Source organism: Engraulis encrasicolus, chromosome 18 (genome assembly GCF_034702125.1).
Source record: "Engraulis encrasicolus isolate BLACKSEA-1 chromosome 18, IST_EnEncr_1.0, whole genome shotgun sequence".
NCBI lineage: Eukaryota > Metazoa > Chordata > Actinopteri > Clupeiformes > Engraulidae > Engraulis > Engraulis encrasicolus.
Genome location: NC_085874.1, coordinates 19,653,195 through 19,681,191, shown reverse-complemented (window position 1 = coordinate 19,681,191; position 27,997 = coordinate 19,653,195). Strand labels below are relative to the sequence as shown.

The window sequence follows — 27,997 nt, the reverse complement described above, 5'->3', positions numbered from 1 at the left end:
TTTTTGGTTTGAGTTAGTGAACCATGAGTTTTCTTTACACCAGTTGCATTTTTGTTTCGACTTGTTGCTTGTTCTGAAGTTTTCTGAAGTTAGATGATATTCATGGGCATGGAATGGTCTGGATGGAATCAGATTGTGTATGAATGAACCAATTCTCCAAAAGCAACAGTCAGTGAATTGTAAGCAATTGTGTACGAATGCTAAGTACCAAGGTCAAGGGCAGGTTTAAAATTCAGGGGTGCATTTCTCAAAACCAAAGTGAACCCCAGAGTAGAGTTTAAAGTGATACTGTCCCATTTTTGGAAATAAGCTTATTTTACACCTTTCCTTGAGTAAAATAATAGGGTTTTTACCCTTCTCCTGTACTTTCAACCGTTTTCTGGGTATGGTAGTGCAAATTTTACCTCCATTCTAGCAGTTAACATTGAGTCCTATGAGACCAGCTCACGGCTAACTGGTCTCATAGGACTCAATGTTAACTGTTAGCTTGGAGGTAAAATGTGCACTGCCATAACTAGAAAACGGTTGGAAGTACAGGAGAAGGGTAAAAGCCTATTATTTAACTCAAGGGGAGGTGTAACATAAGCTTATTTCCAAAAATGGGACAGTATCACTTTAAGTTTGACACTGTTCAGGGCAGAGCTCATCTCTGAAGATGAGGCCAGTTGTGTTCCTATAAAATCACATGTCTGTTTGTTCTTCAACTGCCAGATCTGCAATAGTGAGCTCATGCTAATCATACCTGGTCTAACCTGCATTCAATTCTCACTATGTTAGATAAAACATGAATGTAGTTAAAAACAAAACAGGGTTCCACATTCGGATCTGCATTTGTCATGTTGCCACCTCATAACTGATACTTTGTTTCAAGTCTCAAGTCGCAATCAGTGATATATGGAATGGAAGCACCATTGTACAGGTGGGTGGCACCGGCACAGGGAAAAAAAAAAAACATTAGCTGCCTGTCTGTATTTGTTTCCGTGGAAACTTGACCTCTGACCCTGCATGTTATTATGGTGGTGTCGTCTGTCAGACAGCAGATTGGACTAATGAAAATTCATTACTCTGCTAAGGACATTGAGGCCATTTCCTGTTCCATGGGGATGGTACACTTAGTGCCACCATGTGCTATTTCTGTCGACCGGTACACGTCTTTGTTTGACACCTGATCATCATCTAGTTGACCAGATGTCCTCAGATTTACAAGGTTTTGGTGGCTTGCCAGCTTTACAAAGAGCTATACGTTCACAATTCATGTTTTGTTTTCTCTTTGCAATAGCGTTGGGAACATTTTAGCTCTTGCATATGGCAAGCGTTAGTGAGACCGACGCAATTACTTTTGCTCTTTGTCCTCATGCTTCACTTAACTGAGTTTTTTTCCATTTGTGAATTTTGAGCAGCAGCAGCAGCGTCCAGCCGGCGCGTGTTGGTTTGGTGTTCCATTACTGGCTGACTAGCCCTGGCCAAACATCTATTACCAATGTCCCCAGTTGTCAGTAATCGGTGAAGGATCTGTGTGTTCAAATTTCCATTGAGTGGTGCTTTGGTGGTCACAACAGGATGCTCAGTTGAAAACTAGATTGTTGATGCTCATGGTTTTTCAAGTCAAGTTTTCAAGTCTTCAAGTCAAGTTTATTGTCAATTTCTTTACATGCACTGGTCATACAAAGAATTTGAAATTGCGTTTCTTGCTCTCCCATGCAGACATAGACTAATCTAGGTAAGGACATAGACAGTATAGACATAGACAGTACTCATACATGGACATAGACAGTATGGACGTAGACATTGCTCATACAGACATTTAAAGTGCAAGACTGGACAACAGAAGACTTGTAGAGAACATACATTAAGAGGAGGTATTTTGTTGTTCTTTTTTCTAAAAGTCCTTTATAGCGTTCTGACATAGTAATAGTAGCATTTGAAGAAATAAATAATTAAAAAAAAGGTTTTTATTAAATACACCAGCAGCAGTATGTGTGTGTGTGTGTTTGTATGTGTTTTGTGTGCGTGTGTGCGTGCGTGTGTGTGTGTGTGTGTGTGTGTGTGTGTGTGTGTGTGTGTGTGTGTGTGTGTGTGTGTGTGTGTGTGTGTGTGTGTGTGTGTGTTTAGTGCAGGTAGAAAGTGCGGTGTGCGTCTGTGTGTGTGTACCTGTGTATGTGTGTGTGTGTGTGTGTGTGTGTGTGTGTGTGTGTATGTGTGTGAGTATGAGTTGTGTGTCAGTGTGTGTATGTTTGGGTTTAGTGCAGAAAGTGCAGTGTGCTTGTGTGTGTGTGTGTGTGTGTGTGTGTGTGTGTGTGTGTGTGTGTGTGTGTGTGTGTGTGTGTGTGTGTGTGTGTGTGTGCATGTGTATGTTTTGAGTTAGTGCAGGTTGAAAGTTCAGTCACAGATGTAGTAGTGCAGGTGGAATGTTCAGTCGCAGATATGGTGGTGGGGATGAGGGGGGGGAGCGTTGTCAGTGGCCTGGCTGGCTAGAGGCTGACAGTGAAGGGAGAGTGGGTTGAGTGTTCAGTATCTTGATTGCTTGATGCATCGTGCTGCTTGCAAGCCTGGTGGTACGGGAACGGAGGCGCCTGTACCTCTTTCCAGAGGGTAGGAGGCTGAACAGTTTGTGTGCAGGGTGGCTTGTGTCTTTGATGATCATCAGTGCTTTTCGGGTGAGGCGTGCGGTGTAAATGTCCTGCAGGGAGGGGAGTGGTACTCCAATGATCTTCTTCTTTCTTTTTTGTTTTGTGAATTTTTTGGGGGGTCTGTTTTACTTTATTTATGATAGGACAGTGAAGGTGGTGACAGGAAGTGAGTGGGGAGAGAGGGAGACGGGGACGGGACGGCAAAGGACCCAGGCCGGGAATTGAACCCTGGTCAGCTGCATGGTAGACGGGTGCCCTACCTTTTGGCCATGGCAGGGCCGCTCATGTTTTTTCTTGATCTTATTGGCTTAGGTTTTACATACAGGCTTTTTCACTCTTCAAGCACTGATTACTCTCTCTGGATTGTTAGAGCATCCTTTAATAAAGTAACAGTTTTGGTACGTTTTTACTTAACTCTTTATGAGTTCTGGTTAACGCTCATCATTGTCAGTGTAGCTCAATGGTCTGCCCAATATTTCTGAAATCCACCTGCACTGTTGATGCTAGAGATGATCTGAAATCATCTGGTGTTGTTGATGATTAAGATGTGCTTCGGTTAGTCTCAGAGAGCTTTGAGGAGAGTTGTCTGTTCCAACGCTCAGATTGTCAGCATCTGTCTGGGGAGTAGAAGTGATGCAAAGAGGGTGGAGTAATAAAGAGGCTTCGAAACCCGCCCACCCAATGCAAAAGAGTGTGCTCAAGTTGGGTCTCCTAAGGGGGCGTTGTCCCCTCCTTCTTCTTGTATTTTTTTGAGGTGTTTGCACGAGAAGTGTGCTACCGCCATCTACAGCGCTAAGGGGACACCATTTATTCTCAACCTCAGGACTCCGAAGGTCTCCTAACCGAAGGTCTCCTAAAGGGGCGTTCACCCGACATAAAGTGGATACCAGACATGAACTAGAATGACTTATCTCTGTCTAGAGTATCTCTGAGTGAGGTGTGAGACGGTAACATCCTTACCCATGCACCTCTTAATAGGGATTTGACAATTGATGGACACTATTTGAAGATTCAAATAATATTTGATTGTGATTTGATTTGATTGAGTTGAGTACAGCCCTATCGGTACAACCCCATTGATACAGCCCTATCATTCTCTCTTGCTGTAAACGGTGTGTGTGGGACTTTCTGACCCGCATTTTGTGTTGAGAATGAAAGTCGATTCATTTGTATTTGCTGAGCAAATGTATACATTTAATGAAACTTTGCTCTAATCATCATTGTCATTTACCACAGTAAGGGAGGTCCATCCAGATTTTTTTTTTTGCATTTTTATGAGTGTGGATTTTGAGACGGACTGAATTCGAACCTATATAGAATATTCGAGTCCCATTCCTACCTCCGAATCACCTCCTAGGGCACCTCCTCCTAGGGCACCTCCTCAGTCCCTTCTCCCCAGGGCACCTCCTCCTCAGCGGGGGCTGACTAATAAGCCAGGGCAGGCCTGTGGAGAGGTGCGGGTTGGGGCAGGCAAGGTCGGCTGCATCTGCTGCTGCTACTACTACAAGCTGGGTAGAGGATGAGACCCATGGGTCTGGCCCATTGAGAGTAAATAGAATGGAGGCCAAAATTCTATTTCATTGTTGAAGCCAAGTTGGAGCCAAGGTTGGACCCAAAAAGACCAAAAAATGGCCAAATCCCATTCATTCCTATGAGAGACATAAAACCCTGTATCTCCCTTAAATGCCACTCCAGGGGGATCATTTTTCGCTCAACTAGTAGGTCCCCTTGCTCTCCAACTTACCAGGGTGGTGATTTTTTTGTGGTGATGTTTTATTTTAGAGAGATATTAAAAGTTAAATTGACCAATGAGCATCAGAACATGGTTTGATTGACAGTTAGAAGTCTTGTTGTTGTCCAATCAGCACCTGCGTTTGGCGTTGCTAAGGTGGAATGTAAGTTGGAATGTTCCCAAATCTGGCTTCAAAGCGTTGAATGGCAAATAGCGTTGATTTGACGTCCATTCTATTTACTGTCAATGGTCTGGCCGCTTGGTCTGGTGCGTCACATGAACTCAAGTGAACTCGTCATGATCTCTCACTGTTTCTTCTCACTTGGAAGAGACGTTGGGTTTTGCAACATTTGAATGCGCACCCCTGTGTAAGCGTGGAAATGTTGAGGCAGTACTGTAGCTGAGTCAAAGAGCAGTCATTTTGAATAGTAATGGTCACACTGAGATCGTCCCAGCTTCTAAGGAGCAATTTTAATATTGTTATTGTTATGGTTATTATTATGTAATTGTAGTAGAAGAAACGGAAATCTATTGCTTTTAGAATGACTTTGTCTTTTAGAAATTTAAATATGTGTACTATGGAGGTCGGTTTCGAGGAAAAGCATTCAGAATCTAGTTATCTAAAGTTGTCGTGTGAAACCCAGCCTATGACCAACCCAAGTCCAGCCATCATCTTAAAATAGTCATATACTATTGCTTTACTCCTAAGGGAGTTTCAGGGGAATTATCTGAGAGACAAATGCAAGACTGTTGTGAATGGCAGTGTTTTCCTCTGGGTAGTCGTGTCTTCTAACATGAAGAGGCATTTTTTCACTGACATAACTTAACTCCGGCTGGATACGTGAGGACAGCTTGGCACCTTTCCCTCTGGCTGCCTGCTACACCAGCTCCCATACCTCTGCTGTGGTGTGGGGCGCAGGGCTTGACACTGGCACCTGCCAACTGGCCAAATGCTGGTAAAACTTGTCTGTGGCTAGTAATAATTTCAGTGTCACTAGCCAATTTGGCTGGCAGCTTATTCCTTGGCATGACACACACATCATAGTAGCTTGTATTCTGTTGTTTGCCCCCTTGTGTATCAATTGTTTGTATTTAAGTTCAAGAAAATCTCAAAGAAAAAGCCCAGTAATTCTAAAGTTTCTATACTTCCTTGTAGAAAGCTTTACACTTATATTGCTTTAGAACCTTATCTTCTGAGGTAAGACGTACACTGTCATGATAAAGAAAACAAAAACGATTTAAAATGTGTGGCTTTTCGAATACCTGAATGGCTAGTGACTCGGGGAAGCTACTAGCCACAGAGGCCGGTGGGTGAAAAAGTTAATGTCAAGCCCTGGTGGGGCGGTGTGGTGTGGGGCGGTGCAGCGCATAACCCTGTGGTTACCCCCCTCTACACCCCTTAGAGAAACACAGACTGAGAGAGAGACAGGGTAGAGGGTAGGAGGGAGAGACACACACAGACAGACAGACAGACAGACAGAGAGAGACCACACTTGAGTTTTTATTTTACTTCAGGCATGTTAAAGTTTTATCTTTTACCTGACATGTTTCATAAAACTTTTACGTGCATGAAGTAAAAGAAAAACTCAAGTGTGAGTTTAAACAGTTAGACATAATGAACGTTATACATATATTAGACAGAGAGAGACTTCTTTTCTTCTCCGCTGCGTTAACCTGTGCCCCCCGAACCTTCTGCTCTTCTCCAGTGTGTAACCTTGTGGTTTCCCCCTTTCCACCTCTCTCAACCCACAGAAAAGCCTCCAGGCCTTTCTGCTCACCTCTGCTGACGTGGAGAAAGAGGTGGAGGGAGATCTAAAGAAATGGATAGCCACAGTGTTTGTGTGTGTGTGTGAGAGAGAGAGAGTGATCCAGCTTTAGCTCACCTTGTTAGTCACTCCGAGTCAGCAAAGTGAATGAGGGTGAGTGAGACGACGACCGTTGTGAATTCCAGCTTGGCATGTGGTACATGCCAAGGAAAACCGACTGGAAAAAGGCCATCATGCTGTGAGACCCGTCGGGTGAAAAGACGGCTTTGGCAAGAACAACACACAAGGCATGTGGGCTGTCTGCCTGTCTTTCTGTCTCCACGTGGTGCGATGGGGTGTGGAGGATCACGGCAGAAACAGGAGCACCTCTCTTCCTCTTTTGTCTGGCTGTGAATTTTTTTACAGTCATGTTCCGGTCCTAGACAAAAGAGGAAGTGTTTGTTCTTGCCGTCAGGTTTGAAAGGTGTGCAGGAAGTTGAGGGTCAGGTGTCTGGCCAGCCTGTGGTTTGTCTTTATGGCTCCTCTCGTGTCGTTGTGAGCTGGACCAGCTCCTGCACTCCTGTCCCTTCAGGCCAGGGATGTCATACTCAGGCCAGGGGGCCAAATTGTCGGCCAACGTAAACAATTTAAACCAATAGGCGTCACAGGAATATGAGTGGGCCCAGGCCAGTGTAACATCTCACAGTTGTGTAGAATATGTGAATTTGAAATACCATATATGATGGGAAGTGTTTGTGAACATTGCCTAGTTATGTTAAGTTATTAAGTATTAAGTGCATGCCTTTAAGAAATATCTATATTTTTAAAAATAAGATATTGAGTTTGGCCTGTGGCTTTGTCACAGATTTTGATGCCCTCTGTTAATTTGAAGCTTCATATTGATACTGTAGGCATTGGCTCTTTTTTTATTACCAATCAGAAATAAATCAGCAGTGTTGTACAGTTATGTTGAATGAAATACCATTGCTTGAATGGAACAGAATGGAACAATATGCAAAAGGTCAAATTGAATGTCTCAAAGGTATACGCAACTTCCAGGGCAAATTGAATGTCTATCAGCAGTCCTGAGACTTTAATTAGTGGGTGAAAGCGTTTTTTTTTTGGCCAAATCTATCCATATTTAGCCATTGGCCAAATCTATCACAGGGCAGGACACAGAAAGTAATTGGAAAAAAAGTAAATTCATTCACTGTGGCCAAGATCTTTCGATGGCGATGCAAAACGGCAGGTACTATGCCAAACTAAGCTACAGGCAGTGCTGCTCATGGATTCGGACAATGGTTGGGTCACCTGCAAAATGCTTCCACCCACTAATTGAAGTCTCTGGATTGCAGAGAGACACTCAATTTAACCATGAGGTGGTGTATCCCTTTGATTTTCGTCATATTTGTGTGAAGCACTTTAAACTGTCTCTATAAGAAATGTGCTATACAAATGGACTGGACTTGACTTGACTTAAAAGGTAACTTCAGCCAATTTCAACACGCAGTTGTAATGCTCACTCTACCCTGGACTTGTCAGTATCTGAGTTTTTTTTCTTCTCTTCAGCCTTTTCCAAGATCCTGGTCATTGTCATGGTAGCTGTTTGTTTACATTTCAAAAAACATTTTTGTTTATTCCCAAAAGCATCCAAAAGGTTATGCACTTGCAAACAGCGATACCTTTTGGGAAAGTATTTGGAGTAGGCCTATGTTATTTTTTGTATGTAAACAAAAGCTGCCCCCATTAGAATAGCTCATATCTCGGAAAGGGCTGAGCCAAAAAAGAACAAGTCAAGGGTAGTGTGAGCAATACAACAGCATATTGAAATTGTCAGGAGTGCTCATTTAATTGTAGAAGACCTCTCTACAACCTCTTGTCCAGTAAGTTATCTCCTGTACTACAAGTGGACTTTCAAAATGGCCTATCTCTTTTTTTTCCTCCTCCAGTGTTGGGACCATTCTGTGATCTGAAGTCCACCCCAACGCTCCTGAAGTCCCTGCGGGTGGATGCCAGTGAGATCCAGGTCCACTTCCGCAGCGGACAGCACATCTCTGGCCGAGGGTTCCTGCTCTCCTACGCGTCCTCAAACTACAAAGGTTAGTTGGCTTCACTCTCAGCCCGTATTTTCCTGTGCTCCAGTGCCCAGACCCACTTGTTTTTGTGGGTAAAGCAGGGGGGTTTCAAATTACTTTCCAGGGCCCAACAAAAGCTGTCCGCCACTCTGGGTATAGAAGCCCAAAACACCCCCTCATGTTTCCTGTGTTCTGGCTGTGTCATTGTCCCCATCCTTTAGATCAGTGTTTCCCAACCAGGGGTACGTGTACCACTAGGGATACGCGAGCACACTGCAGGGGGTACTTGGAAAATGTTTATTATTATAACAAATTAATGGAGAAGTCATATTAGGACAGAAAAAGCGATATAGAACATAAATTAGGGGGTACTCGTGGCACAACTAAGATGTTTAGGGGGTACGTAAGACAAAAAAGGTTGGGAAACACTGCTTTAGATGACCTGCTATTAAAAAATGGAGATGCCTGCTTCTGAATTCATGCTTGTATGTTGTTTGCTTTTGTGATTTCCTTGCTGATTCTAATGAGTAGCTCTACTTAAATCATTAAGAACATACTGCTAGTCAGCTAATAAGTAAAATCATGTTTGTATACAAGCAAGCATGAAGCATACGGCATGGTGTGTTTCTATTGCTTTATGAAGCCACAACATGGAACATCTGCCAGAATTCTGGACCCCATTTCTCGGAAGCATCGCTACTAACTTAGTGGGTTGCCAATGGAAATTGTATTGCAACCAAGTAGGGCTGTACAATTAATCGAGAAATAATCAAAATCGTGATAAAATAGTGAAATCGAACTCATGATTTTAATCGTGATTTAATCGTGGCAATAGTGACCTACTTTTGAGAGCGTTCTTGAAGCCAGAACATACTGACAGGCTGGTGTTTCTGGCCAGAAATCTGTCCACTTGAGTTTCATGCTATTGCCTTTACATAATTATTACAATTCATTTTATTTTGCTCATCCCGTATGTAATTCATTCTTGGTTATATTTCATCTTGTTATAATTTTCAATAAAATCTGCAAAAATCAATGATCGTGATTAATAATCGTGATTATGATTTTGACCAAAATATTTTTTTCCATAATCGTGCAGCCCTACAGCCAAGGGTTCTTTCCATTATACTAACTCCCGTCCTCGACCTGTGCTTCGCCGGCGCCCTGCCTCCATGGAGAAAACAATTCAGTTTACCTCCTGTCAGCCCCCAGCCCCAACAACTATTGGGGGTCTTTTCCCCATTCAGCATCCCGATTGCAAGTGAGAAAATGACCTTTTGAATTGTGTTCTTGCCTGATATTGATTAAACTAAACTTCCATTGTCAATGAAGTCTTGCGACGTCATCACAAGTCCATAATCACAAGGGAGGACGGGGGTTAGGATAATGGAAAGAACACCAAGTAAGTCGCTTGCTTGGTTAGCAACAACACTGTTGAGAAACACACCCCTGATTTAGTAGTGAAATGTAGAGCTAATGAAGAAAAAAAAGAAATCTTGCCGTCCGCCAACTCTAACTTCTGTTATTTTTATTATCATCCTGACCTCTTACCCTTCAGTCAGAGCATTAACTTAGCCCAGAGCTTGACCATCACATCACTCAGACCCTCCTCATATCAAGAGCTCACACGTCACCAGTTTCCGATGGATGTTCCCGTAAACTCTGCGCACCCGAGTGACACACTTTGCGTGTGCGTGTGCGTGTGCGTGTGCGTGTGCGTGTGCGTGTGTGTGTGTGTGTGTGTGTGTGCGTGTGCGTGTGCGTGTGCGCCTGTGTCTAAATTGGGAAAGCTGACATGTTTACTTCCACAGCAGGCATAGTAAAGGGAAGCAGGGTCTTCATCCTGTTGTGGTCACCATGTCCTGCCATAGCCACCCACCACCTCCCCCCCTACCTCCCCTTGTCTTCCAGCATGCCTGGATTGGCCATAGGGCATACAGGGCATTTGCCCGGTGAACTGTTGATGATTTTGGCCTGACCCTCTCCTCAATGTAGTGGTATCAGTCCTCATGCCACTGCAGATGACCTTTCAGAGTCCGAATTAAGTATTCATTTTGGTCAAAATAGCTTGTGATAGATTACTAAAACTGTTGTCACAGTCTCCCTCAATGCCTGGCCGACCGGTCCTGACTGAAAATGCCCGGCCTGCTTTTTCATTCCAGCCCAGTCCTGTCTTCCAGTCACTGTGCTCGGGTCAGCTTCCTGCGATCGAGCGTCACCATCGCTCGCTAATGTGCGGGGTCTTCCAGGCTTCCAGGGCTTTGCCATTTTTAGCTCTCTCATTGTCTGACTGTCTCCCTTTTTTGTGCTTTATCTCCAGATCTGCTTACATGTCTCGACAAAGGCAGCCATTTCTCGGATGCTAAGTACAGGTAAGCCGAAGCCGCGCTGCAATGGAATGTTTTGAATTTCAAGACCGAATCCTTTTTTTTTGTAAATGGTTTCCAATCCATCCTTCAAAAAAAATTAAATGTCTCAAAAAATGTTTGAAGAATGAATTACGGTATGTTTGTACAAGATATATGGAATGGAATGTGTTTTACTTGGGGGGAAACCATGCTACATGAATGAAAGAATCTGAAAAAAGGACTCATCTGAAAAAAATGTCAAATCTATACTATGATATGTAGATACATTAGAAATGAATCCTTCTATAAAGCATTATGAATGTGTGTTTCCAGTCTCTGTTGCCTCCCACACACATCTTTTGAAGGCCATGTCCCATGGCGCTTGTTTTGCATCATGCTCGTCTGAGGCCAGAGATGTTCAAGATGACAGATGTTCTGCTCTGGACCCAGTCCCTCACTAGTCCCTCTTTGAGTGCGTTGCAATATGCGACCTTGCCTCCTCCACTTGCCTCCTCCACTTGCTTCTCGTCATAATGACATCACTGACAACAGCATTATATTTCAATATCTTGCAAAAGCTCAATTGTAGAGTCTTTTTCTCATTTGCAATTGGGATGATGAAAGAAAAACAGTCCCCCAAAAGTTGTTGTGGCTAGGCTGACAGCTGGATAACTTAATTGTTTTCTCCATGGAGGAGGGGCCAGGAGGCGGGACGAGGAGACAAGCGCAAGTGGAGGAGGCAAGGTCGCATATTAAAACGCACTCTTTGTTCAACCCCCAACAGGAAGTACTGCCCGGCCGGGTGCGGAACTGTGTCAGGAGAGGTGGAAGGGGACGTCTCCCAGGGATACAGACATGTGAGTACCACGGCACACTTGCACACCTGCACACAAACAAAAGGGGATTTTAGAATAGGCTGTTAGAGAGACAGAGACACGCACAGACAGACAGACAGACAGACACAGACAGACACAGACAGACAGACAGACAGACAGACAGACAGACAGACAGACAGACAGACAGACAGACAGACAGACAGACAGACAGACAGACAGACAGACAGACAGAGGGAGAGAGAGAGAGTGCTAGACGAAGAGAGACGGAGCAAGAGAGTGAGAAGCAGTGGTAGGAAGTTAAAGACACAGAGTGTTTATGTGAGGTATTATGAATGTCACAGGTGTGTCTATTCAGAGGCACATGGCAGCCTGTTCTCCTGAGAGAGGAGGAGAAAAGAGGAACTGCTGTGCTGTGCTGTGCTTTGGATTGTTTACCACACACACACACACACACACACACACACACACACACACACACACACACACACACACACACAAAAAGTACTGGGTCGCCACAGAAACAAACAAAAAAGAAAACGTTGGCTGGTCTGGTGCACAGAAACTCTCACCCTCACCTTCCCCTCCTCACTCCTCCCCTGTCCCTTCTTGACTCCTGTCAACTCAAGACCAGTGGTTCTCAAACTTTTTTTTTTTTTTAATTAACGCCCCCTGGACCTCATCATAATCCTCCCAACGCCCCCTTTACCTCACCATAAGACTGAAAACCCCCTCTAGTATTTAGAAAAAAATAGATTGGCCCTGGGCCTGCCGTGGCCAACCGGTGGGGCACTCGCCTGCCGTGCGGCTGACCCGGGTTAGATTCCCGGCCCGGGTCCTTTGCAGACCCTTCCTCGTCTCTCTCCCAATTTGCTTCCTGTCCACGTCTCACTCTGTCCTATCCAATAAAGTCGGGGGAAAAAAATCAAAACAAAAAATCTTAAAAAAAAAAAAAAAAAAAAAAAAGACTAATGGAAACTCGGCCCCCCCCCCACTCAGCTGTATCCCTCTCAACACCCCCTGTAGAGCCCCCCCCCCGTTGAGAAACACTAGACCAGACAGTATTAGGAGCAGTGGTGCTGTAAACTGTGTGAAAGTGGCTGACATGACAACATCTTGTCTTAGTGTGAGTGAGTGTGTGTTGAGTGACTGTGCTGCTGGCTGCTTACACTTCGGCGTGTGACGTGACGGAGATGCGTGACTGAAGTGAGGTGATGGATTGTGAGGACATAGACCGTGTGTGTGTGTGTGTGTGTGTGTGTGTGTGTGTGTGTGTGTGTGTGTGTGTGTGTGTGTGTGTGTGTGTGTGTGTGTGTGTGTGTGTGTGTGTGTGTGTGACTGTCTGTCTGTCTGTGTGTGTGTGTGTGTGTGTGTGTGTGACTGTGTGTGTCATCTTTAGGCCCCGTGGCATAGTGATGGAAGCCAGGGAGCTGTTGCTGTTGCCGTTAGTCTCATTGTTCTCGGTCAGAAGACAGTGGAGCCGCTGGTGGAGCAGGAGCAGGCTGAGGCTGCCAGCTGCTTTACATAACACACTGCATAGCTCAGCTCAGCTCAGCTCAGCTCAGCACAAGGCATTGCAGCGGGGCTCACATCAGAGGTGGACCAAGTCACCGCCAGCCAGCCAGTTTAGTGGCTATGGTCACACTGCTGTGTGTGTGTGACCGAGAGCACGCGTCTATATCCATGTATGGGGTAATGGAGTGTGTGTGCGCATGCGTGCGTGCGTGAGTGCGTGTGTGTAGAGAGTGAGAGGGTGTTTCTCTTACTGTTTTTGGTGTGATGGTAGGTGGCCTTCGTGGGCCATATGCTTTGACTTTGAATATAGTACAGAGGTTCACCACTCTCAAAAAGGTAAAGATTTTGCATTAGCGTTTGTATGTCTGTATTAGCTGCAGTATAACACTCCAAGTCACTGCACTCTCCCTGCCTACAGATGGGTATTGATTTTTGTTGTTTGAATAAGGTTGACCTGAAAATGGCACAATAGCCATTGTTGGCCGCCTTATCAGAGGCTGCAGAGGGCTACGCTGGCTGACGATTGATCCTGTGGCCAAGGATGCATCTCCTGTCTGTCTCCTCCCGTCTCCTATCCGTGGCAGCTCCAGTGTTAGAGTAGAGAGTAGAGTAGAGTAGAGTAGACTTTATTGTCACTATATAAATATAGCGAGATTATGTTTAGTAGCAACCCACAAATGCCCACAAAATAAAAGATATATTAACAATAAATAAATAAAATCCATAAAAATCCATGTGCATCTCACAGTATCGATAGTCCTGAAGTATTGAGGGGGGGCAGGTGACGAATTGAGTTCAAGAGTCTAATGGCAGTAGGGTAAAAGCTGTCCTTCATTCTTGTAGTGCGGGCACGCAGAGTCCTAAAGCGCCTGCCAGATGGTAGCATGGTGAAGAGCCTGTGACCAGGGTGTGTGTGATCTTTAAGGATGTTTAATGCTCTGTTTGTGCAGCGTGTATGGTGGATCTCCTCAAAGGTGGCTGACCTCCATGCTGCATCCAGCACACAAGATAGCTGCCTCTAGTTTGACGTGTAGTGAGACGGTGCAAATCATTTCCCCCAAACTGGCGTCCTTTCTGATTTCCTCTGGCTTCATTGTCAACTGGGGTGAAGACCGTTTTATGGTTGTACATCAGATCAGGGCTATTCAAATGGAGGACCTGGGGTCAGATGCAGCCCTTGGATGGCAAGGTTCTGGACCTCCATAAGGTCAGAACAAAATGAAAACGAGTAGGCCTATGTGTGCTATCTGTGGCCGTGCATAATTTGCGATCACTAACACTTCAGGTTGGGGATATCTCTCATATGCATTCACATCAGAGTGAAATCTTATCTAAAAGTCTGTCTATTTATCTAAGTCTGATAAATAGTACCATCATAGGGCTGCTTCCTGTTGCCATACTGGGATATGGAGGCTATCGGGGCATTGCTGTCATATGCTTTTGATCTTGAAGTATTTGAAGAGCTCTTTTCCAAAATGAGATATATCCATTTTATAGAATTGGGAAATTGACATTTTTGTATTGGGCTTTCCATTGAATTGCATTGCAAAATGCATTTTATAGAGGTTTAAAAAGTATGTTCTGAAAACATTTGAATGGCAAGAATTCACACATAGATTATAGGACTTCTTAACAGTCAATTCCAATATTAAAATGCAAAAAGTCAAAAATGGTGTATATAGCGTTTTGGAAAAGAGCTCTTCATAGATGATCATGTCAGCATGGACCACAGTACATTGTGACTTTCAAACAAGATTTTTTTTTTTGTCCTGTAGCGCAAATGGGCAGGAACTTTAGCATCACCTCGTCTCTATCTGTGCACGCCTGTGACACCAAGCATATGCACAACTGACTAAAAATCAAGCACCGTCTGCCAGTGGAACATGCTTTATTTTATATTTCTCAGCACTGGAGAGATGTGGTGTGGTGTGGTTGGAGGGGGGGTATGTGCAACTTCCTGTTGCTTTACTAGGCCATAGAGGCTATATATTATATTGGGGCATTATTGTCATATGCTTCTGTTCTGATCGTGAAGCATAGCATTTGTAGATGATCATGTCAGCATGGACCACAGTGGTCCAGTGTCGTCTGCCAGTGGAACATGCTTTACTTTATATTTCTCAGCACTGGAGAGATGTGGTGCGGTTGGATGGGGAGGGAATCCCTCCTCCTCCTCCAGGGTGTTATGGCAGCTATTGAGCGGCTCCTGTTGTGTGTTTGACTGACAGCTTCAGGCTCAGCAAGCACAGCAGGCGGAGAGGGGGGGGGGGGACTACAAGGCCTTTGGGGACTCCCAAAACAAAGAGAGGATGTTTGGAGGTGGGGAAGAAGCAGGGATTCACTCATCCTTCACTGGTGCTTTGGTAAACCTGGGGATCTGTGCTGTTTCCTCACCATGAGACGCGTGCAGGTCTTTTGTTTTTCTTTAGTGGTGTCAGGTGGAACAACTACAGCTAATGCTAAAGCAATATTTAATAATTGGTAATTAATGTGCAAGCAATGAGTACGCTTCTTAGATAATTCAGTAAAAACAAAATAAGTGATATAATTCATACAATAGTTCCATTAGCTGTGCATGCACACCCCTGACGTCTGCCACTAGAAAAACGTCAATAATGCATGCACACACACACACACACACACAACAGAAGTGGACTTGTATGTATTTCAGACATGGATGTTGATGTGTGACGTGCTTTAAAATCAGCTGAAGTGGACCCATCTTGTTTGCAAAGAGTAGGGGGTTCCGTATTCTGTACCAAGCAGCCTGTGGAATTCTTTGCCATACACATTCTGTTTCATATCACTCAAGTCCCTGAAAGCTTCTCATAAGCCTATGTAATGAAGGTCAGGTGGATTCAAGGCCAAGCGGAAGTATGTAAATGTCACACGTCAAGAGTCCCTTCAAATGGCTTTGATTCGCATACAGTATGACTCTTGTACATAAAAAGACTCTTACTCACTTGAGCAGTTCTCAGTAGAGTGGGGATGTGCCGGAGGAAAAAAACTGCTATTTTTTCGATTTCTAAAAAGCCTGTCATATGACCATTCTGCTCTTAATAAACAGTTGCCCACGGCTGACAATAGGGAGCTGTCAGTTTTTTTTTCTGCGATTCACTCGAGGGCAGATGTGGGAGAGATGCTTTTGCAAACGGAAAAGGCGCTCAGAGTTCGGTGTTGTTGACTTGTGATTCTGATCTTAGAGTCTTCGTTCTGCGCTATTCAAATGTACCTGGCTAATACCAGTTGCCTTTGACCCTTTGGGTCTTGTATGAAACCACATTGAAAAGAGGTGGATGCCTTGACCCCTTAATGGTCATAATGAATGATCAAGTTTAGTGGTCTTTAATCAATGGTCATGATTGTGGTCTTTTAATGTGAAGTCAGTCACTATGAAAGGCTGGGGGTGACTTTGAGCTCTTAATCCAGTTTCTGTCGACGGCTGTGCTTGACCCTGCTCAGACAGTTCTCAACTCCATTCTGAGGGTAACTGAGAGCTTTGAGCTTTGAGCTCTGACTAAAGTGTTGGTTAATCGGGCCAACACTTGAATTTGCACATGAATCTGCACATACAGTTCTCCACGCCATTCTAAGGGTAACTGAGAGGTGCCTTGCTAGAAGAGCCCAATGCAACCACTTCACTCCTGGTCCAAGATATCTGGTGAGGGAGCCATGATGACTCTGCTCATACTGCTCCTCTCGAAAGCATCCTGAGGACGGCAGAAAGAGATGGATATAAAGCATGGGACAAATCCTAATATAATGCCACCATTTGAGCTGACAATTATGGTCTTTCAACTCGAAATAACCATAAAAGCTGGGCAGGTGGGGCCTTGAGATTGTCTGAGGAGTTGTGAATGTTCTTCTCAATAGCATTGTGACGCTCCCTATTACAGTTTTATGCTCAAATGAAACCACTCAGGTGGACAATTAATGTTTTTTTTTAAAGATTATCAAGTCATTTCAAGTTTGGAATGCCCATAACAGACGTAGTTCCCTGATCTCTATTAAATGATAAGTTAACTGGCCTGTGATGGGGCCCCTGTGGTCGTCGACAGGAGTGTCGGCCGGGTCCTGCTTTCCACGGCTCTGAGGGCTCCAGGTTAATGAGGAAGCTCCAGTGCTGTGAATACTGAGCAGCAGCCGCAGCCACCGCTCCAGATAAGGGACAATGTGCCTTTGTACTGCTGCTGCAGCTCCGTTAGCCTCTCCTCTCCTCCACTCTCCCCTGCTCTCCTCTCCTCTACTCTCCTCTCCGAGCTGCCTCCCCAGCCAACTGCAGACACCCCCCCTCTTTTTCTTTCTTTGGTCCCCATTTCAATTCAGGCCTCCATCTTTTATTTTTCTCTCTCCGTCACTCACCCCAACTCTGTCCCTTTTCATCTTTCCTCCTTTCTTTTTTTCCCTTCCATCTCTCTCTCTCTCTCTCTCTCTCTCTCTCTCTCTCTCTCTCTCTCTCCCTCTCTCTCTCCCTCTCTCCCTCCCTCTCTCTCTTTGTTCTCTCTGCCTCTCTCCATCCTGTCTCCTTCTCCGCCTGCCACCAGAAGCCCTGCTCTGCTCATTATGCCAGCTCTGCCTGGTCTCTGGTGAAAAGTCCAGTTCAGTAGGCAGCACGGGGCAAGGCTGTTAGCCTGATTATCATCGACTTTCAAATCTCTTCGAAACGTGGTCTGACCAAGAGCATAACAATTAACATTTCCTAAACAGCATTGCCCAAATGGCCTCCCTTGGTTTGCTAATGATTGTTTGCTTCCCAACAAGGTGGGAAGAGTTCCCCGTATTTGTGGGAACTCAGAAAGTACTTGCATTGACTCTTGACCTGACTGTTAGCAACGCTGAAGCTGTTGTGTCACTAGGAGGGCACAGCCTGGCTAGGCTGCTGCTGTTGCATTTTAATGCCCCCCTCTATCTAACCCCATCTGTCAACAGCTGAAGGTAAAGAGGAACTGGAGTACAATAGTGTAACTCCACCTCAACTGACCACGATGGGTTCAGGGGCCTATTTTCAGTTCTGCTGTAATTGATGTTTCTCTCTTACTACACAGAGAGTCAAGTTACAGCAGACATTTTTCATTGCACTCTTGTTTGTGACAATATGCGACTGCTTAGAGCAGTGGTTCCCAAACTGGGGGTCGGGGCCCCTAGGGGGGGGGGTCGCGGAAGTACTGAGGGGGGTCGTGGAGGTACTGAGGGGGGAGGGGGTTAGTGGAGGTACTGAGGGGGGTCGTGGAGGTACTGAGCGGAGGGGGTTCGTGGAGGTACTGAAGGGGGGGGTCATGGAGGTACTGAGCGGGAGGGGGTTCGTGGAGGTACTGAGCGGGAGGGGGTTCGTGGAGGTACTGAGCGGGAGGGGGTTCGTGGAGGTACTGAGCGGGAGGGGGTTCGTGGAGGTACTGAGCGGGGGGGGGGTCGTGGAGGTACTGAGCGGGGGGGGGTTGTGGAGGTACTGAGCGGGGGGGGGGTCGTGGAGGTACTGAGCGGGGGGGGGTCGTGGAGGTACTGAGCGGGGGGGGGGGTCGTGGAGGTACTGAGCGGGGGGGGGGTCGTGGAGGTACTGAGCGGGGGGGGGGGGTCGTGGAGGTACTGAGGGGGGTCGTGGAGGTACTGAGGGGGGGTGTGGAGGTACTGAGGGGGGGTGTGGAGGTACTGAGGGGGGTCGTGGAGGTACTGAGGGGGGGGTGTTGTGGAGGTACTGAGGGGGGGGGGTCGCGGAGGTACTGAGGGGGGTCGTGGAGGTACTGAGGGGGGGTCGTGGAGGTACTGAGGGGGGGTCTTGTGGAGGTACTGAGGGGGGGTGATGTGGAAAAAAGGCACATTGCATGAAAACAGGAAGTCCACAGGTTAACAGCTAGCATAATTCCATAATTTGGTTTGTAACAGTATTCACTTGTATGGCTAACGGTTACAAATTGAGAGAAAATTTGCTTTTTTGTCCGTTCATATTGCTAGATTTTCCATTAATAGTTTGTCCGCTAATATTCCATGAAATCCATTGCTAGGCTAAGATTAAAAGTATGCTTTAGTCCTCAAAAATATTGTTGAGTCCAAATAGGACCCCCGCTGTTTGGGAAACACTGGCTCAGAGTGAACTTCCCTAGAAAAGGTCATCGGGTGTGTCTTGTGTCAGGAAATTGCTGGGTGTCCAATTCACTTATCTTTTCTGAAGGTACTGTTTTTGTATTGCCTGACTGTCTCCAGTTGAAATGTCTCTGCATAGAAGGTAAGCTGTTGCAAAGGTATGGGGCTGTCTTCCTGTGGAGTGCTACTTCAGCGCTGATTACATTGAGAGGAGGTGTGGTTGGTCGGCATTCCTCTCATGCAGTTTCACAATTACTGTAATCATCTCCCCCGGATGAATGAAGCCTGTCTTGGATGTAGATGTGTGTTGTGCATGCATGTCGTCTTCTTCACACACAGCTGTCTCCATGCTCCAATCCATAGACATAATCAGGGTTCTAAATTAACACACGCCAACCCGCCAAACACGGGTGAAAATTAATTTTGGCCGGTGGAAAAAAATACCTACCCGCCCATTTGGCTAGTAGCGCCCGAGTGGCCTACAGTAAATTGTGAACGTTAAACGGCTGCTTGTATGACAACGATACGGCGAGATTTCCTACATTACCCATAAACACTCCCGTCATGACCCCACCCCACCGTGAGCGCTGTTGCGCGCGCCAGGACAGAAAGCATTTCAGAGCTCCTGTGCGCTCACACTATTTTGACAGGCAACTCTCCCCTGCTCCTGTCGCTTTCGCTCCACCACTTTTAACGTCACTATTACGCCTACTTATTACGTTACTATTAGCATTCGCCGACACCGACACACCTTGCTCTAACAGGCTGACTTTTTAAGCTGCGAGGACCTGACCGAAGAGTTTCAATAGCAGGAGTGTTGTGGAACGAAATAGCGACAAGGGCTGAGGAGGAGAACGGACTGTCAGAGTAGTGTGAGCGTAGCTGTCAGTTGTCTTCTGAAATGTTTTAAGTCCTGCGCAACTAAGTTGGAAAGCCCACGCCATCGGAAAGAAGGGCAGACCTTATGCCCGTGCGAGTAGGCTACGTGCGCTATGTACGATATGGAAGTAACAAAGGAAGCGAACATTTCCGTGATATTATTTGATTTTATTTAAACATGGCGTAGGCTTCTTGTTATTTTGTTGCGCATGGTAGAGAAGAGCTCCTGGAGGAAATAATGGTGCCTATAGCATCCTACTGTAGGCCACATAAACACACAATAGGCACACACGACATCATATCCATTATTGCACGTGTGTGTGTGTGTGTGTGTGTGTGTGTGTGTGTGTGTTGACCTCTCCTCTCCTCCTCTTCTTTTCCTCTCATCTCTTCTCCCTCCTTGGAGTGTGAGGTTTTGTAGTGTTTGGCTGTGTGTTTGGTTTAAAGGTCTGTTGTGTGTGTGGCTGGTGATTCATTGTTTTCAGAGGTAAAAATAAGGTAAAAATAAAGCAGAAGTTAAAAAAGTATATATAATATACTTATTATAGACCTAGAATGTAGGCCTATACAGTAGTGTTTATGTGTTGTGGAAATTTGGATAAAATAACCATAATAATAATAATAATAATAATTAAAAAAAACACAACTACTAACGCATAGCCTATTTTGGCAAGATTAAAAAATGGCTAGTTGAACTTCTGTTTGGCTGGTAAGAAAAAATGTCTACTAGCCAAATTGGCTGGTGATGGAAAAAGTTAATTTAGAGCCCTGGACATAATACTCCTTGCACAAATCTAAAATATCAATTATTTGCACAAATTCACTGCACATATGTATTCACACATTCACTTAGCAGTGAAAAATAAACAGAGGTAGGCAAGAAGTGTCAAAAAAGAAACAGGAAATCGGAGTGATTCAGGGTCTTCACCTTTTTTCCTTGGTGCTCATATGTGTAGGGGCCCCCAAACTTGTTCAGGGTAGATAGAAAATCCATGTCACCCAAGTTTACAAATAGTATATATTTTTATTTGGCTATAGTGCCATTACAATTTTCATACTTCTTATTGGTCTATAATGCCATTTGGCATTTTGCCAAATTAAAAATTAAAAAATCGCAACCTTGAGTGCCTCGGATTTTCTCTGCCCTGAATAGGTCAGAAGTGTCTTGAGGTGCAGTGCCATAATGGTAAGTAGACAAAGACTTGATTGAGATGCCTGTGTTGAGGCTGAGATGCCTATTTTGGGGCTGGTAAGGATGGAGTAGTAGTCTAGAGAGGGATGTGTTCATATCCATCATCCGTGACGGCCTACCCAACGTGGGGAACACGATGGTCAGGCTCTTGAGAACAACATCCACCAACGCCACTAGTGGATTGACCCCTTACTGAGAACAGAAGAGATCATTGACTGCTGAAGAGATTTAATCTCCTTAATGTGGATCATCATCATCATCATCATCATCATCATCATAATCATGTGTGGTTTTATTTGTCAAGTGGGTTGAGCGTCTTTTGCCAAAGCATAGTAGGCCTAGTTAAATTTAGCTCCCCACTCCTCAGGCATTTTGGGATTGTGGGTTGCTATGAATTCTGGAAGGTTCCTGGACCACTGTGTTTACCCTGTGTCCCCCATTTGCCTTCAGCGGTGCATTTCTCAAAACCAAAGTTGCTTACTACATTTGCTACTTTGTTGTTTTCTTATGCATTTTCCCATTGGCAACTACCGAAGTTGCTTTGCGCTTTTCATTGAAAATGACCGCAGCGACACCAGCTGTCTCATCTTTACGATTCTATATAAACTGTTCTCTCTCCCTCTCTCTTTCTCTCCCTCTCTCTCTCTCTCTCTCTCTCTCTCTCTCTCTCTCTCTCTCTCTCTCTCTCTCTCTCTCTTTCTCTCTCTCTCTCTCTCTCCCTCTCTCTCTCTCTCTGCCTCTCTCTCTCTCTCTGCCTCTCTCTCTCTCTCTCTCTCTCTCTCTCTCTCTCTCTCTATCTCTCTCTCTCTCTCTCTCTCTCTCTCTCTCTCTCTCTCTCTCCCCCCTCCCTCCCTAGACGTCAACACTTTGCAAGGCAGCGGTCCATGCAGGCGTGATCTCAGACGAGGTCGGAGGTTACGTGTCTGTGGAAGAGCAGAGTGGCAGGAGCCACTACCCAGCAGTCAAGGCCAACAGGATCCAGTCTAAAGAGTGAGTGAGGTCTGCCTGCCTGCCTGGCAGATGTGCTTTTGGGGGTTGTGGATGGGTGTGTGTGGGTAGGGAGGTGGGTTGATGGGTATTCTAAGTGGGTGGTGTGGTGATTAAGCCATTTCAAGCCGTTCAGAATGAGTGGCAAACCTCCCAGTGGACGACTCTAATGGTTTTGTTCTCCTTGCCAAACAAAGCCACAGGACTCTGTTCTTACAGTAGGCGGTTTACGAGCCTTGTTGTACCATACCGTCGTATTGGTTTCATACAGGGGGTCTGCTGGTGCCTAACTGAGCACTGATTTCTGGTGGGAGGAGTGAGCTCTATTGACATTTAAAATCTATTTAAGATCTAATTTCACCCACTTACTCGCTAACATTTTATTGTGTTTAGTGCTAAACGAAAGAATGCTGTCTGTGCCCAGTCCAAACACATCCCTAACCGGTTTAGTCTGGCTGTCAGTAAAGAAGTGTATTTTCCACTTTCAATTTTGTCATTAACATAACAAAGGAGGAAAAGAGTGAAATTATGCGCAGACCCAACCTGCCCCTAACCCTAACCAGGGCTTGACACTGGCACCTGTCAACCGGCCAAATGCTGGTAAAACTTGGCTGTGGCTAGTAACAATTACAGTGCCACTAACCAATTTGACAGGTACTTATTCAATGGTATGATTGACATATCAGAATAGCATATATTCTGCATTTTACGCCTAGTGTATCAATTGTTTCTATTTAAGTTCAAGAAAAAGCTCAGTTTCTATTTGTTTGATGTATTTCCATGTAGAAAACTCATGCACTCTTCTGAGGTTAGATGAACAGCATCATGATAAAAAAATTAAAAAATCGAATTTGTGGCTAGTAGAATAGCCGGATGGCTAGTGACTCAGGGAAACCACTAGCCACATGGCAGGCAAGTGAAAAGGTTAGTGTCAAGCCCTGACCCTAACCTGTCACATAGTGTTGTGGCACACATGGAAAAAAAATGAAATAGGTTACCAAACACACAAAGATGTTAAAATTGGCTATTTTACACAATCTCATGATGCAGTGTTCTGTGCAGGGGAAATGATTGTTTACTGGAAGCTTACGAATAGCTTAGGCCGGCCTAGTGGTTTACCTATTGGTTTATCACTTGTTTTGACTTAGCACACTCAGGTGTAGTGGCTAGACCTAGGAAGTATTCCAAGGAAGTGGCTCTGGAGGTAGTTGTAAATCAGCTAATAAAAGAGCCTGGAATCCTAATTTTCTAAACAAAATGACACCTGCAGACTGTCTACCACCAGCAGGATTACCACTTTCATTTGGTTAACTTCACCAGATGTACTGTACGCATCACAACCACATTGTTGGATACCCCGTTGCTCTCCGAGAGGCCCTCGGTGGATGCACTTTGTTAAAGGCTGAAGCTGGCTCCCGAGAGCATAACCCTCAGGTAACCACTTTGACTCTGTTGTCATGGTGATAGACGCAGTGAAAGATTAACCACAGCAAAGCGAAATGTGAGCGAAAAGCCAATCTTGTGAGCTGTGAGATAAAGGAGCAATAAATGGGGGAGGTCCAGGATGGATTCGTTCAGATGTTAGCTGCTGCCTCATTTCTTGACTTCCTTTCCGAGCGCGCAGTTTGTCTCTCTATATATTTGGGAAATGGATGGCGTGTACATTGACAAACCGATTTATATCATGCAAATATGCCAGGAAGGAAGCTATCATTGAAGGAAAGTGAACGGGATTGAAGGAAAGTGAGCTGCGCTGATGTAGCATGTCAGGCTTGTGGATCTCGGCTCTGACTGATGATTTGATTGGCCCATGCCACCATTCCATGCTGTTGTTCCACGCTGACCTTGGCCAGATCCATTGACCTTGACCCATATCTACTGAGAGACACTGCTAGTTATCGCTCTCCAACATCCCCCAATGACAAATTTAATCCTCGCTTCAGGATCCATGCCCGTCCGGACACCCTGCTTAGGGTAGTGAATAGACTGCTAGACTTGCTCGTCTCTGTGATGCCCTGAGGAAGACACTAGTCGAAATGCGTAGGCATGTAGTCAGAACTGAATACAGTAAAGGCTTTTTAACTTTAGCAAGGAGTGCCTCAAAATTGTTTTTTTTTTTTAATATATATTTGTAGGGCTTTTTTGCCTTTTATTATTGACAGGACAGTGGAGGAGAAACAGTAAATGAATGGGAAGAGAGAGACTGGGAAGGATAGTCAAATGATCGAACCCGGGTTGCCGGCATAGTAACCAGTTCCCTACCGTTAGGCCATGGCAGGGCCAAGTTTTCTTCTTTTTGAATGGTTCCTTGTCTCCCTACCTGGCTGTTGATCTGCATGATGTCCGAAACCACAGGGGCTGTCTACCCTAACCTGCAGAGTTAATGCAGTCCTAGCCTAACAATAGAGCCAAAGGTCTGATTGGTCAGTTGGTTTTAACCTTGAATGAATTAACCATTCTGCTGTCTTCAGTCACCAAGCAAGTGCTATTATGCCTCAAAGTCTACTACACATCATGTCAGAAACCGCTGACAAGGTCATGCTGTAGCATCATGGATGCTACAATCTGTTTGAGATTTCAAATTTACTGTCAATTGAATGGCAATGAATGCTGTGACATATTGCGCTGAATAGTCCGGCTCTCTCAAATGACCTTGTATTGATTTGCCCCCCAACCCCTGAAACGCTGATCCCCACCACGTCAATCTGTCATTCCCTAATTTCCTCAACATTAGCCCTCATTGCAAGAGAAGAATGGGTGACTCATTTCATTACCTCGCAAACCTTTCTGTTCACAAATCTCGTCAACTAGCAAAGCCACTTCATTATCAGTAACAGATGTGTGTGTGTGTGTGTGTGTCTGTCTCCTTGGCTATCAGACGTGTTTTGAGTGCTTTAAATGTTATGGAATTGATAGCATCTTTTTGGTTTTTTCTATTCCGTGATCCAAATTGCCTTGGGGGAAAGCATAGTTGTGCTGTCCGTACTTGATGTTGGTCTTGGGAGCAAGTGGGGTTGAGGTGTGCGGTATGCCAGCAATGCAGTGTACTGAATTGTTGCTGCGCTGCCCCTGTAAAGACAAGTTTGTCTCCACTTCCTCATGTGCGTGTGTGCGTGCGTGCGCGGTGTGTGCGTGCGCGGTGTGCGCGTGCGCGTTTGTGCGTGTGTGCGTGTGTGTGTGTGTGTGTGTGTGTGTGTGTGTGTGTGTGGGTGTGTGTGTGTGTGTGTGTGTGTGTGTGTGTGTGTGTGTGTGTGTGTGTGTGTGTGTGTGTGTGTGTGTGTGTGTGTGTGTGTGTGTGTGTGTGTAATACGTGCGTTAACCTTTATGGTATTTACTGACACAGCTGCCCCTGTCCACAGTCAAATATGGCTACAGACGGTGAACACCAGCGTTGATTTATGCCCGTTGAAGTAATGGTCCCTCGGGTCTGTTTTAGCTTAATTAAGGAACGAAGGATCAATATCTTGTTTAACAATCACTTCTGCTTTTTGTTAATTCATTTGGCCACATTTGGTCAGGTTGCAATGTGCTTTAAAAAAAGAAATGGAATGGGTCAGAACTGGTCTGGTCCATAAGGATTCAAGGATATTTATTTGTCATGTACAGAGAGACACTTTCGTGTCACTTGTAATGAAATGCATGGCCGGTGCAAAACAAGTGTGCAGAAGAAGGGTGAAGAAGAAATAAAATAAAAATACAAATAAAAGGTGTGTGTGTGTGTGTGTGTGTGTGTGTGTGTGTGTGTGTGTGTGTGTGTGTGTGTGTCTGTGTGTGTGTGTGTGTGTGTGTGTGTGTGTGTGTGTGTGTGTGTGTGTGTGTGTGTGTGTGTGTGTGTGTGTGTGTGTGTGTGTTCAATCAAAGTAATTAGGAGGAATTCAGTAAGCAAATGGCATGAGGAAAAAAGCTCTTTCTCAGTCTCTCAGTTCTAGCTCTGTGACAGCAGAGTCGCCTTCCAGATCTCAGTTTTTGAAATAGATGGTCCAATCCCAAGACATCTTTCAGCCCTTGTGTTTAGATATTATTCCCATAAGCCACCTTTGCTATACATTGGCTCTTAGCAACCTTTATGCTGCACCAGTTTGTGTTGGGGGAGGGATGCTTCATCATCTTCAGGGAAATTAAGGGGAAAGGCTTTGAATTTTAATAACAGAAACACCATGATTCGTAATTGATTTTCACTCCCTCACTCACTTGATCTGTAGTGTGTGGAAGATACATGCCCCCCCACCAACACACACACACACACACACACACACACACACACACACACACACACACACACACACACACACACACACACACACACACACACACACACACACACACACACACACACACACACACACACACCCTCCACACACATCCCCATTCTGTCTGTAACAAAGAGGGGAATTACACCCTGGCAGCCCGTAGAAATGACTGGTGTCTTGCTAATCACAGGGCACATTTTTCCATGAGTGTTCCCCCTCCGCCCCCTACCTAATTAACACCATCAGAGGGGCCCACAAATGAGCTGGCTTCATCCCCGCCATGCTGCAGCTTGTAAAAAAGCAGCGGCTAAGCCACATGATGGGGCGTCATGGGGGTCCTGTTGCATAGAGGTTAGTATAGGCCTGTTTCACCAGAGAGAGTAGAGAGAGAGAGGTTCCATTGGCCCATTGTTTCCGGGTTCTATTATTGGGGGGGAAATCCCCCTTTAGGCAGATCTAGGCAGACCTGAGGACTGTTCTATTCAATGCTAGGAGCATTATGACACGCCCCTTTAGGCAGACCGGAACCTGGTCACGTTAGGTGCCCATAGAAACCTATTATGTTGGCATATCTCTATACTTAAAGAATCTCTGGTTTCACTGTCTGCCTTGCCTACTGAATGGAACTCGGGAGCAGGGCTGGAGTAACACACAGGCTGGCTATGGCTGAAGAACTAGGGGCCCCCACCAGGGTGGCCAGATGAGACTGAGAGAGACGAGATGAGATGAGATTTCCAGCCCAAAAAAAATGGCCCCGGGCCATCTTAATCCGGCTGTGCTGGGGAGGTAAAGCTTTGACCGACTGGGGGGGTTGGGCGGGTTGGGCTAGGTTTGGGATGGGATGCTAGAAGTGATGTCTTTCTCCTTTTGCGCTCCCAGTGGGTTTTAACCATCCACTACCATCACCCACAAAATCCCCCAACATCAATTTATCAATGTAAAGCGCCTTAGTTGCCCTAATAACCCTTGTCTGATGGATGTCTTCTTTTCTCTTCTCTTTTCTCTTTCAGCGGGTCATTGTCTGAGAAGGCCTTCACGTTTGCCACCGATGGTAAGATGATTTCCACCACTTGGTTTTTTGCTGCTGTTCTCGCCAGCTCTTCTTAAAATGTTTTTTTTTTTTAAATCACAAGTTGTATCACATGTGCTTCACTTCCTGTTCCCCTGTTATTTTCCTACCATCCTGCCACCCATTGAGTTAACTCCCACCACACGTGAAAGGCTGGCTCCAGCCGGCTGCGTCTGTATAGGTTTGCTCCAGAAGGGCAGGCAGGCAAGTAAGGGCAGCGAAGAGTATCAGCACAGGCAGGCAAAGTGTGGAAGGTGTTTTAAAAAGTGAAAGCCCACGGTTAGTGTGTGTGTGAGTGTGTGCGCGCGAGTGCATGCGTGCGTGTGAGTTCGGGCGTTGGGGGTGGAGTGGTGTGGTGTGTGTGGCTGGAGGCGTGGGAACACCCTATCTTTGCTCTGTTGCTTGTTTTTATGTGGCCGTTCTGTTCAGCGATCTCCATCTGAGCCACGGTAGAGGAGCCTGTGCAGACAGGTCTGCCCTGAGCTCTTGAGCACAGCGCATAGCAGTGCCGTGCCGTGTGGGATAGATGCCAACTCTGATGAGCTAGCTCTCCCAACACAAACACACGCAACATGAGATCACCCAGCAAGGCTGGCTAGCTGTAGCCTGTCATCTTCTCTGTCTCTGTCTCTGTCTTGCTGCATTAAAGGGCTGTTTATTCCAA

The 27,997-nt window shown here is 45.5% G+C and overlaps 1 protein-coding gene across 1 annotated transcript in view; it reads left to right on the top strand.

Annotated features, from left to right (window-relative positions):
- dcbld1 (discoidin, CUB and LCCL domain containing 1) overlaps positions 1–27,997 on the top strand; it is a 58,198-nt gene that overhangs the window by 6,490 nt on the left and 23,711 nt on the right. The window contains exons 3-7 of the mRNA XM_063223215.1: positions 8,057–8,206; positions 10,503–10,554; positions 11,315–11,387; positions 21,884–22,017; positions 27,275–27,315. Of these exons, the coding sequence (XP_063079285.1) occupies positions 8,057–8,206; positions 10,503–10,554; positions 11,315–11,387; positions 21,884–22,017; positions 27,275–27,315 (450 nt within the window). The remainder of the gene's footprint in view (positions 1–8,056; positions 8,207–10,502; positions 10,555–11,314; positions 11,388–21,883; positions 22,018–27,274; positions 27,316–27,997) is intronic.